This window comes from Pelodiscus sinensis, chromosome 2, assembly GCF_049634645.1.
Source record: "Pelodiscus sinensis isolate JC-2024 chromosome 2, ASM4963464v1, whole genome shotgun sequence".
Lineage (NCBI taxonomy): Eukaryota > Metazoa > Chordata > Testudines > Trionychidae > Pelodiscus > Pelodiscus sinensis.
Window position 1 is genome coordinate 82,639,897 of NC_134712.1, and position 13,040 is coordinate 82,652,936.

The following is a 13,040-nucleotide window of genomic DNA, read 5'->3' on the forward strand; positions in this document are numbered from 1 at the left end:
GATACCTACTTATAACAAAGAGTCATCATGAATATACTTACAGATCTCATTCAGCAGAAGCTGAAGGGACATGAGAACACAAGAAATTTATATCTATGCTCTAGCACTTTCCTTTAGGGTTATAATTTGTGACAAAACTCTGAGGAAGACAATTAAGAGGATCTTACCCCCATCTAAGCTGCGAGACATAGTGTAACGTTTGCTAGAAGAACGCTCAAAGTAAGGTGCAGGACGGTCTATTAGTGCACTGGCTCGTCTGGTTTGGGCTTGTGTTCTTCCACTGTACCGAAATTTGGAACCCAGTGTAAGGAATTTCTTTGGTGGGGCCTCTGGCAACAACAGCCTAAAACACAGAGGACAGTACAAATATTATTCCAAACACAAAGAATTTATTTTCTGGATAAAAAAAGCAAAATATTGTGTGTCTGTATCTATCTTAATCTGTTTTCTGTGAACCTCTGTATAGAGGAAACATAAAGCACGCCCTCAATATTACATTGCAGAATTACTTTGCCAGTGGTACTCAAAAAGTCTTCATGGGGAAATCATGTTATTAGATGAGCAAATCACGGCTTTTGTTAAAATAAAGAGATGCCCCTCAGCACTGTTTTTTTTCTAATCACCAAAAAGAGAAACAAAAAGTCTATGTTCATAGGAACGGTCATTTACACTGCTTGAAACCAGGAGATGGCCCTTGCTTACATTTGCGGTTTTTGTTGGTACAGCTGCACTGGACACTGGCCATAGACCCCTGCAGTAAGGCCAGATTTCAAATGTACACAAGATCCTACATGCATACAGGTATTAAAATTCTGCCATTACATGGTTACTGGAATTGGCTCTGTGCCCTTCCTACCGTGGAGTCATACTGCTAAAACTAGTCTTTCCTTTGGTATGTATGTGGCAAGGGGTGTTATAGTTTTACTTCTTATGATTAGAAAGAAAACTTTCCAAATATGAACCAAACGTGCTCAGTGGAGTAAATAAAAAACTGATGACTTAAAAATAAAATAATCTGATTTTTTTAAATTTAAAATGAAATTTTTAAACAACAAACCAATTTAAAATGGAATTAGAAACTCAACCTACATTAAAGTCTAAACTTACTGGAATATAATCAATTCGTTTAATATAATTTTTTTCTTTAATATTCAATTTAAACAGTATATATTTGTTGCCAAGTCATAAAGAAAGTCAATCCACTAATCTGGTGGAAATCACTGCTAGACGACAAGTACCAGAGTTCCCTGAAGGGCTAAACCAGCTTGTGACAGCAGCAGGTTGAGAGAGAATATATTCTTTGAATTTATTCCAGTAGTTCAGTTCAATGTTTAGTTCATTCAAAGCTAGAAAACCATTTGGGAGTTGACAGACCAGGAAGGCTTGTTTTCCTCTTGCAGTCTATGAATAACAACTGTGTATGAAAGGGTAAGGTTTCTAAGATCTTGAAGGTTTCTAAAATCTTGAAGGCCATGGTGATCAGAAACACTCAATTTGCTAATTATGGATAACATTTCCTTAGTTTTAAACACAAAACATGTTTTGATAAACTTTATTTCTCATGTATTGAGAACATTTAACACGATTTAATAAAAATAAATCAAAATGCTGTTTTTGTGCATTTTACTTGCATTTGAATTTCATTCAAATAGTGTGACACAAGCCACAAGCAGAAAATTAACCATATAGTAGATAAATCCTTCATTCATCATTTTCTAATGTAATAAATATGTAGAAAATTAACAACCTGGGTAATATAAGTTATATAATTGCTTAAATAAATCTATATAGATATAAAATATCTTCCTGGTGAAAGAGAAGTACCAAATTTAATATAAAGGGGATATCTATATATCAATATCTCTCTATCTATCTATAAACAAATGGATCTTCTTTTAATGTTCACCTACCCCTGAGAATCAGTCTTTCTTTAGGAAAAAACTAAAAAGTACACATACTCAAAGCCTAATTAAAATCCATCATTTAAATTAAGGTTTCCTGCTTGTTCATTTAAATCATTATTAAAATCAGTGATTTAAATCACTTTGATTTAAATCATCTACCCTGCTAACCATTGCAGTAATATCTGCCTGTGTCTGCAGACAGTCTGAAGCAACAACTCTCAGAAATGCTCCATTCATTTCAATGGTGTTATACCTTAAAATACAAACATGTTAATTTAAGGTGGGATTTTTCAAGATCACCAAATAGAATTGGATGATTTTCAATGGGAACTAGATGCATTTGATACCTTTGAAAATCCCACTCTCGTATATAAATATTACTAAATATCCCATTACTGAATAAAAGCATCCAGCTAGTGTGTTTGTCTAACTCTACCAAATTGTCTCAGGTATTTGGACAAAAGGCTTGTGGTATCTTCACAGATGCTAAATCCTTCAGATGCCTAAGACACATTAAATAATGAAAATTGTGGGATGGATACAATAAGTTGATTCAAACATCTATAGATGTATCCCAATAATCATAGGATTGATTTAAATTCATATTTAATTTAACCAAAATCTCATTTTTTCACTTTTATTCAAGTCTACCATTTTTTTCAATTGCCACACAAGCAGTGTGTGTGAAAGAGAATGGGTAAAAAAAAAGATGGGATAAATTTCCAATTAGCCCATTAACTATAGGTGTTAGACAAAGGTTAGCTGATAACATCATTGTGAATATTAAATGAAAAATATCAAATTGGCAATCAAAATCAAGTGATATTTGAAGGTCCAATATCTAGCAGTGACAATTGGAATAATTTTGGTGAAATATTACAAACACTTTGGGAATAGCAATCTTTCTGACTACAGTTCCAGAACAGCGACCAGAAAGGCAATAATTTGATTCCATGCCATTTGGCCTGTTAGCTTCATGTGTGTGTGTGTGTGTGGTGGTGGTGGGGGGGGGGGTGCGCCCACACACACACTTTATTCTAAGCCTTTACAAAGGCTTTATTCTAAGCCTTTACAAAGGAAACGCCACATACCTGAAAAATGTGTGATGTTCAACACATACTTTCCATAAACGCTTTGCAGCACGATGATTTGGCAACTTAAATCCAATAGTGCTTTCAAACTGCTCAAACTAGGTAGAAAAAAAAAGAAAAGAAAACATTGAGTAGTTATAGATTTACATAGTTTTGAAAACCAGAAAGGATCATCACATAACCTCATCTCCTAACATGCCACAGAACTTCCCTGAATTAATTCCTGTTTGAAACAGAAGAATCACAAAATTCCTCTTTTACGAAAACATCTAACCTTGATGAAAAAATTGCTACCACAGCCCCTGACAAGTTGTTGCATTGGATAATTATCTTCTGTGTTAACATTTTTCACCTTATTTCCAAATCTAAATTTGTCTAGTCTCATTTCCAGGCATTCCTTTCTCTATTAGTCTGAAGATTCCCATTATCAAATATTTGAACCCTGAGTATTTATAATCAAGCCACCCCTTAACCTTCTTTTTGTTAAGCTAAACACATTGAGCTACTTGAGTCTATTGCTGTTAAGACATATGGTCTAATAATAGAATGGTAGGACTAGAAGGGACATCAAGAAGTCATCTAGTCCAGTCCCTTACAGTCATGGCAAGACTAAGTATTATCTAGATCAGGGGTTTTCAAACTTTGGGCCACAGCTTGTGGAGGCAAGCCACTAGCTGGCTATGAGATGCTTTGTTTACTTGCGCCTCCGCAGGTACAGAGGATCACAACTCTCGTGCTCTGCAGATTACCATTTCTGGTCAACGTGAGCTTCAGGAAGTGGCATCCTGGTCTACACCACTTCCTGCCACTCTCATTGGCCAGCAACAGTGATACATATCACTGGAGGTGCAGGTAAACAAAGCATCTCGCAGCCAGATAGTGGCTTAACCTCACAAGCTGAGACCCAGAGTTTGAAAACCCCTGGTCTAGACGGTCTCTCTAACCTGCTCTTAAAAATCTCCAATAGTAGAGATTCCACACCCTCCCCCAAGGCAATTTATCAGGTGGTTAACTATGCTGACAGTTTGGAAGTTTTCCTCATGTTCTTCTTCAGTCTTCACTTCTCCAGACTAAACAAACCCAATCTTTCCAATCTTTCCTCATAAGTCATGTTTTATAGATCTTTAATCAATTTTGTTGCTTTTTTTTGGACTTTCTCCAAACTGTCCACATCTTTCCCAATATGTGGAGTGCAGAATGAGACACAATACTCAAGAGAGACCTGATCAACACAGAGTAGATAAAAAAAATTACTTCTTGTGTCCTGCTTACAGCATTTCTGCTAATACATCCCAGAATGATGTTCACTTTTTTTTTTAGCGACATTGTTACACTGTTGACTCATATTTAGCTTGTGGTCCACTATGCCCCCAGATGTCTTTCCTTAATACTCTTCCTAGACAATCATTTCCCGTTTTGTGTGTGTGCAGATGATTGTTCCTTCCTAAGTGTAGTACTTTGCATTTGTCTTTATTGAATTTCATTCAGAACATTTCTCCAGTTTGTCCAGATAGAGTTTCATATTCATTTTCTCGACCTATGACTTCATGTACCTACCTGAATATCTGTACAAATACACATTCACAGAGTCTCCTGATTTCTGCATTGAAATTCCAGTTGGGGGAGAGGGGATGTGGGGAGATGATAGAATAGTTTGCTAGGTATCCAAATGAGGAATGAGAGTGCGTTGATGAAGATGATTGCTCAATGCACTGTAGCACAGAGCAGAATCTTTTAAGGAAAGGCTTGGAAGATTTTGGAGAAAGAATAGTGTGGTTGGTGCCTCTCAATTATTTGTCACTCTAGTATTAATAACTTAACTGGAGTGAGAAAACATTTGCATTTTCTGACAGTAACCTAGGTGAGAAAGAATACCCGGGGACTATCTTAATGTAAAAACATAAGAATGGCCATACTGGGTCAGACCAAAGGTCTGTCTAGCCCAGAATTCTGTCTTCTAACAGTGGCCAATGCCATGTGCTCCAGAGGGAATGAACAGAACAGGTAATCATCAAGTGATACATCCCCTATCATCCGTTCCCAGCTTCTGACAGATGCTAGAGACACATCCTTGTCCATCGTGGCTAATAGCCATTGATGGCTCTATCCTCCATGAACTTTATCTTTTTTGAGCCCTGTTAATGTCTTGTCCTTCACAACCTCCTCCGGCAAGGAATTCCATAAGTTGACTGTGCATTGTGTGAAAAACTAATTTCTTTTCTTTGTTTTACATCTGCTAGCTATTAATTTCAGTTGGTGACCCCTAGGGATGTTAAAAATGTGTTGTTGGTTTTTTGTAAATGTGTAACCACTGAAATTTTCAGTGGTTACACATCGGAGGAGGGGAAGAGAGAGAGCAGCTCCATGGGAGCCAGTGCACATGGGTAGGCAGGTTTTAAGCCACTTGTCCCCTCCACACTGCTACCAAAGCCAATTCTCCACACATACCGGCTCTCCCCTGCCGCCCTGCACTACTGGCTCTGATACAGAGGCAGCAGTGCAGGGTGTAGGGGGGGCACTTGTGTATAACTGTAAAGGTTAACCGATGAGTCCAGTTCTTGTGTTCTGGGAAGGAGTAAACAACTCTTTTTTATTCACTTTCTCCACACCAGTCATGATTTTATAGAGCTCTGTCATATCCATAGTTCCCTGTAGGCTGCGCACTTGCACAGCTGTGCAGAAAGAAGACCCAACCACCTCATTAGCAGAGCCACACAGCACCTGCACTAATGAGGTACTTCTTCAAGAGTGCTCCTGACTCTGCATCTGGAAGTGGAAAAAGGTAAGCTGGTGGGCTTGGTGGGGGGAATGAGGTGGGGATAGGATTGCCAGGTGTCCAGTATTTTCGCCTCCTGTCCGGTAAAAAAATTCAGAAAATACCAGACACCGAAAATGTCCTGATTTTTTCCTGGCCAGGAGGTGAAACTCCCAGGTGCTTACTGGGTTCCACGGAGGAGCTGTCCGGTCCAGCACAGGGAGGCAATATGGCAGGCAGCCGCTGGCAGCCTGTTAGGGTCAAAAAAAATTTTATGCTTAAACTCTCGGAGTCCTTTTTTTTTTGCTCAACACTTTGGTCTCTCCCCTCCCCTTTTTTTGTTCCTCAACAGAATTTCTTCCCCGGTGTTTTTTTTTTGGGGGGGGGGGGGGGGCAGGAAGAGAGGTGTTCGGTATTTTTGGTTAAATCACCTGGCAACCCTAGGTGGGGAAGAGTGGAAACTGTTTTAAAAAAAGCCTCGGCAGCCAGCCAGGCAGCTCTGTCCCCCCTGTCCCCTCCCCTCTCTCTGGAGGAAACAACATTTTTTTTACTAGGCTGCTTTAAAAAAAAAAAAAAGCCTCAGCAGTTAGCAGCTCTGTGTCTCCTGCCCCCACACCCTTCCCTCTCTCTGGCAGCAGCCACATTTTTGGGGGGCTGCTTTTAAAAAAGGCTCCTCTGCCAGCTCCCCTTTTCTCTCCAGTGAACTCCACCTGCTTGGCTCCAGTTCAGAGTACAAGGCAGGAAGCACCCAAAAGAGAGAGCAATCCACATCTGAGAACGACTCTGTGCTAACTTGGGGTATGTCTACAGTACAGCACTAATTCAAACTAACAATTCAAATTAGTTAATTTGAACTACGCTAATACGAATTAGTGCATCTCGACCTAAAAACTAATTCGAATTAGCGTTTTGCCAATTCGAAATAGCATGTCCACATTGAGTGGACCCTGAACCGAAGTTAAGGCTGGCCGGAACCAGTGCCGGCAGGGCATCAGGTTAGGACTTAGAGCGTGGAGCTGCTGCCTCAGGCTAGCCGAGGACTGTGCTTAAAGGGACAGACAGTTCTCAGGGTTTGCCTGCTTGTTTGTCTAACTCGATGATGGACAGCAAAGCAGTCCTGTCTTGGAGTGCCCTGAGTGCCCACACTCGGCAAATCACAGCACTCGGCCATCAGCCTGGCTGCACTTGCCGCAGGCTGCCATCTGGAGGGGGGGGGGGATCAAGCAGGGGGCTGTCAATATCCAGGAGGCCCTGCAGGAGAGCTTCCGCCCCGAGAAGCCCGCAGAGCCACACCAGTCCTCCCCATCGGGGGCTCACCCCATTCCTCCCTCACCTCCTTCCACTTACCCTTCCTATCCCCCCTTCCTGATGTAAAAAATAAAGGACACGTGTTCAAAAATAGAAACTCTCTTTAACAAAACTGGGAGGGGGGCGGGATTAACCTCTGGGGAGACTGGGAAAAGGGGACGGGAGAGGGGAAGAGAAAGGGTGGGAGAGGGAAGGTGGAAACCTGGGTGGAGGGAGCTGGAAGGGGAAAGCCAGGGGAAGAAGGAGGAGGGGGAAGTATAAAACTACGGTACGCCATATCTTCAGTACTGTGTATAGATGTGGTGTCCTCACCTCAAAAACGATGTTTTGGCCTTGGAAAGGGTTTAGAAAAGGGCAACTACAACGATTAGGGGTTTGGAACAGGTCCCATATGAAGAGAGGCTAAAGAGACTGGGACTTTTCAGCTTAGAAAAGAGGAGTCTGAGGAGGGATATGATAGAGGTCTATAAAATCATGATTGGTGTGGAGAGGATGAATAAAGAAAAGTTCTTCATTAGTTCCCATAATAGAAGGACTAGAGGACACCAAATGAAATGAATGGACAGCAGGTTTAAAATGAATAAGCGAAAGTTCTTCTTCACACAGCGCATAGTCAACCTGTGGAACTCCTTGCCACAGGAGGCTGTGAAGGCTAGAACTATAACAGAATTTAAAGAGAAGTTAGCTAAATTCATGGAGGTTGGATCCATGGAGTGCGATTAGTTAGGGGGTAGGAATGGTGTCCCTGGCCTCTGTTTGTGGAAGGCTGGAGATGGATGGCATGAGGCAAATCACTTGGTCATTGTCTTCGGTCCATCCCCTCCAGGGTATCTGGTGTTGGCCACTGTCGGCAGACAGGCTACTGGGCGAGATGGACTTTTGGTCTGACCCAGTACGACCATTCTTATGTTCTAAGCTCAGGGCTTAGGGTCGGTGGTTTCACTGGAGCAACTTGATTTTCATGCAAACCTGCTCCTGGGTTCGCATGTGGCCTTTGGTGGCCAGGCTGGCAGCTATCCTGCCCTAGACGGCCGCATTCCTGTGCCTAGTGCGGAGGTCGTGGACGTTGGAGGCCTCCCCCAAACCTTGATGAGGTCCACGATCTCCGCACAAGACTAGGCAGGCGCCTGCCTCTTACGGCGCCGGGCAGGCTCCTGGGAGCCGCCAGCCTGGTCCTGGGAAGAGGCGGAGGGCTGGGTGGCAGCAGGTGGCTGGCTCATGCCGTGCCAGGTGCAGGGTCTGCTGGCTTGCTGCTTGCAGGCTTGCAACTGGCACAAGCACCGTAGCCAGACCGTGCCCCTTTAAGGGCACCAGGGCCAGGAGGGATGAAGAGTTTCCCTGGTTTGTCCCAGAGTGGCCACCAGGGCAAGCTGGGAAGGGCTAGCCTCCAACTCATTCGAATTAAGTGGCTACACAGCCCTTAATTAGAGCTAGGCATTAGTCCTTGTAGAATGAGGTTTACCTAGTTCGAATTAAGCGGTTGCATGTATAGACGCTATGAAAGTTAATTAGAACTAACGGCTGTTAGTTCGAATTAACTTTGTATTGTAGACATACCCTTGGTTCTACAATCCTGAAGCTTGCTGTCCACCTATGTTACTCAGACACTGCTTAGGTGCAGAAATCAACATAAATAAATAAAATATACAGAAGGATTTCATTCCTCAATCTTTTCACAGAGCTGAATTACACCAGCTTTGAAGAATGAAAGATGTGTGATATGTAAACAACGGAAATATTTAAAAAAACAAACTCTGTTTCCTACATAATAGGTAGCAAATACGTGCACAAAAAGTGTGTAGAAATGAGCCCATTAAATAACATAATCTTTAATTTCAGGCATAAAGTGTAACAACTATTTCATTTCATGTATAGATACTAATAATAAAATATTTTGTTTGCTATATGAAGATTAACAATTTTGTTTTATGTCTCAAAGGAACAGATACATGGAAGATACCAAATTGCTACTGAAAATTTTGCAGTATTTTCTTTTTATTTGATTTCATATTAAATAGTCATGTACCTTGTTAATTATCTCGTTTTAGTATTTTCTCTTTTTATAACATTTTAAATAGCTTTATATATATATAAATACACACACACACACACACACACACACACACACACACACACACACGTACAATTTGTTAGTACTGGTGGGCACACATGATCTCAATACTAGTGCATCTAACGAAACTTACTCCGCTCATGGATGGAAAATCTTAGAGGGAACACTGATCACATACCCTCTTTGTTGTCTCTTTTCCAAGTTGAAACGTCCCAGTCATATTAATCTCTTATGGCATATGGCAACTGTTCCATATCCCTAATAATTTCTCTTGCCCTTTTCCGAACTTTTTCCAATGACAAGTTATCTTTTCTGAGATGATCACATCTGAATACAGTATTCAAGATGTGGGCATACCATGGATTTATATAGAGGCAATAAAATAATGTTTATCTTAATCTCTATCCCTTTCTTAATAATAATCAACATTCTGTTTGCTGTCTTTTTTTGCTGCTGCACTGAACTGAGTGGTTGTTTTCAAAGAACTCTCCACAATGACTCCAAGACCACTCTCTTGAGTTATAATAGCTACTTTAGTACCCATCATTTTGTGTGTATAGTTGGGATTGTTTTCCAATATGCATTATTTTGCATTTATCAACACTAAATTTTTTCTGCCATTTTGTTGCCCGGTCACCTAATTTTGCAAGATCCTTTCGAAGCACTTCATAATCTGCTTTGGACTTAACTATCTGGAACAGTTTTGTGTCATCCACCAATTTTGCCACCTCACAGTTTATCCCTTTCTCCAAATCATTCATGAATATGTTGCATAGGATTGGTTCTAGTACAGTCTCCTGGGGGGACACTACAAGCTACCTCTCTCCATTCTGAAAACTGATCATTTATTCTTACCCTTTGTTTCCTATATTTTAATCAGTTATTAGTCCATGAGAGGACCTTCCCTCTTATCCGAAGACAGCTTACTTTGCTTTAGAGCCTTTGGCAAGGGACCTTGTCAAGTGCTTTCTGGAAATCTAAGTACACTGTATCCACTGAATCCCCTTCGTCCACACGCTTGTTGACCAATTGAAAGAACTCTAGGAGATTGTTGAGGCATGGTTTTCCTTTACAAAAGCCATGTTGGCTCTTTCCCAACAAATTATGTTCACCTGTGTGTTGGACAATTCTGTTCTTCACTATAGTTTCAATCAACCAATTTTTCTGCTTCTGAAGTTAAACTTATCAGACTGTAATTGTCAGGATCACCTCTATACCCCAGTTTAAAAACTGGTGTCATGTTAGCTATCCTCCAGTCATTTTGTACAGAAGATGATTTAAAGAATAGGTTACAAACCACAGTTAGTAGTTCCACAATTTCATGTTTTAGTTTTTAGAACTCTTGGGTGAATACCACCTAGTCCTGGTGACTTATTACTTTATCAATTTGTTCCAAAACCTCCTCTATTGACACCTCGGTCTGGGACAGTTCTTCAGATTTGTCACCTAAAAAGAATGGCTCAGATTTGGAAATTTCCATCATGTCCTCAACAGTGAAGACTGATGCAAAGAATTTATTTAGTTTCTCTACAATGACCTTCTCATCCTTGCGTGCTCCTTTAGCATCTTGATCGTCCAGTGGCCCTACTGGCTGTGTAGCAGGCTTCCTGCTTCTGATGTACTTAAAAAAATTGCAATTATTTTTTGAGTTTTTCGTTAGCTGCTATTCAAATTCTTTTTTGGCCTTCCTAATTATATTTTTATACTTAATTTTCCAGAGTTTATCATCCTTTTTATTTTCCTCACTAGGATTTAACTGCCACTTTTTAAATGATGCTTTTTTATCTCTCACTGCTTCTTCTACTCAGTTGTTAAGCCACAGGTAGGGTTTCAGAGATCATTAGGATTGGGGAGGTATATAGGAAAGGAACTAGAGTTAGTAAATGAGAGTGGAAAATGTTTGGCTCGTCTATCTCTATAGGATCAAATACCATCAGATTTGAATAAGAAGGGCAGGTCTTTGAAAGTTTATGATGGACGCTATGCAGCCAATTCAACCACCAGAGGGCACTCTTTATACAAGAGTTCATAACACTTTCAAACGTGTTGGAAGATCAAGTGCTGTAGATCTGAAACAGATAATATTCTTATTCAGTGCCAATATTACGGATGGCTAGATATTTGATTCCATTGATTTAATAGTCAAAGATATCTGTAAAACACTCAGGCTACGTCTACACTGGCCCCTTTTCCGGAAGGGGCATGGTAATTTTTGAGATCGTAATAGGGAAATCCGCGGGGGATTTAAATATCCCCCGCGGCATTTAAATAAAAATGTCCGCCGCTTTTTTCCGGCTTTTAGAAAAAAAGTAGGAATAAGATCCTCTGGAAAAGGGCTTTTTTTCCGGAGGATCGGGGCCAGTGTAGACGCTCTTTTCCGGCTTTTCTAAAAGCCGGAAAAAAGCGGCGGACGTTTTTATTTAAATGCTGCGGGGGATATTTAAATCCCCCGCGGATTTCCCTATTACGATCTCAAAAATTACCATGCCCCTTCCGGAAAACGGGCCAGTGTAGACGAGCCCTCAATGTGTTGTCCAAATGCTCCTCTGATTGGAAAGAAGGAAGAGACCCCAGTTTAAACCATGTGTAATATATGACCAGCTACCAATAAATTAGTGTATTCTAGCAATATAGTACTCACATTTACAAAATATTTGTGAAGTGGTAGATGAGAGTGTTATCTTTAAATGCAAATTCATCCTTCATGTTATTTATTTCACGACCGAGCATGTATTTTAGACAGGCATTTGCTTACTCTTTCCAAAGAAAGGGGATAAAATTAAATACGTCTTTAAAAATGTAGATGAAGAGTATTGCTACAAAACTGTGAACAATGGCAAACAAACCAGTCCATGAGGTCAAAGATACTTTTCGTAAGTTTCATATACTACAATATGTGTCAGGATCTACTTACCTCTCCTGGTCGGATTTTGATGTAGAAATTGTTCCTCTTATATGAAATTTTCAGAACTTTTGGCCAGGCAAATCTATTTATCCTGAGTCTGTCTCGATATATTAGGAGACCACTTGCACAAACCCCTAACATGATTTCAACTCCTTCAGAATCCTGAAAAAAGTAAACAACATAATCCATTAATTTTTCCTCTCCTTTTCTGAAGTGTCATAGTTTTTGTTCGTCATGTTCTTATTTGAGCTACATATCTGAACTGTGTTAGCTAGGGTGGCTCATCAGCTAACCTTAGTTTACTAGCTTCGGGGGTAGCTGAGCTAGTCTGTACAGGTAAACTAAAAAACAACAAATAGTCTGGTAGCACTTTACAGACTAACAAAATATGTAGATGGTATTATGAGCTTTCGTGGGCACAGCCCACTTCTTCAGACGACTGAAGTGTTGGATGTCTAGGACCAAAATAAATAGGGGAGATGGGGAGGAGGGGTGGAAGAAGGGAAAATTGGGAGAGGGGGAACAAGAAAAGGCAGTGGGTAAAAAATATATCAAGGGAAAGCCAAATCAGAGGTTCATTCAACTGCACATCCAGTAATTTAATTTATGCCATCAAATGCCAGCAATGCCCCACTGCAATATATATTGGACAAACTGGACAGTCCCTACATGAAAGAATTAATGGACACAAATCAGATATCCTTAAAGGGAACATACAAAAGCCTATAGAGGCACACTTTAATCTCCCTGGACATGCATTAACAGATCTTCAAGTGGCTGTTTTGTTACAAACCAATTACAGGAGCCAAATACACAGGGAAGGACTGGAACTTCAGCTCATTCGCAAGTTCAATTCTCACATCTCTGGATTAAACAAAGATACTGGATGGTTAGGTCATTACCTACCTATCAGACAATGAGGGCGACAACGGTTCTTTATCTTTGAAGAATCTCATGATACCATCTAGATGTTTCATCAGTCCTTAAGGCTACATTTGCATTGCGC

At 40.5% G+C, this 13,040-nt stretch overlaps 1 protein-coding gene across 14 annotated transcripts in view; it reads right to left on the minus strand.

The window, feature by feature from the left end:
• EPB41L3 (erythrocyte membrane protein band 4.1 like 3) overlaps nt 1-13,040 on the minus strand; it is a 207,961-nt gene that overhangs the window by 36,745 nt on the left and 158,176 nt on the right. For all 14 annotated transcript variants that reach the window (XM_075920939.1, XM_075920937.1, XM_075920938.1 and 11 more), the window contains exons 9-11: nt 12,044-12,196; nt 2,996-3,093; nt 168-343 (exon numbers count right to left, since the gene is read on the minus strand). In XM_075920939.1, the coding sequence (XP_075777054.1) occupies nt 168-343; nt 2,996-3,093; nt 12,044-12,196 (427 nt within the window). The remainder of the gene's footprint in view (nt 1-167; nt 344-2,995; nt 3,094-12,043; nt 12,197-13,040) is intronic.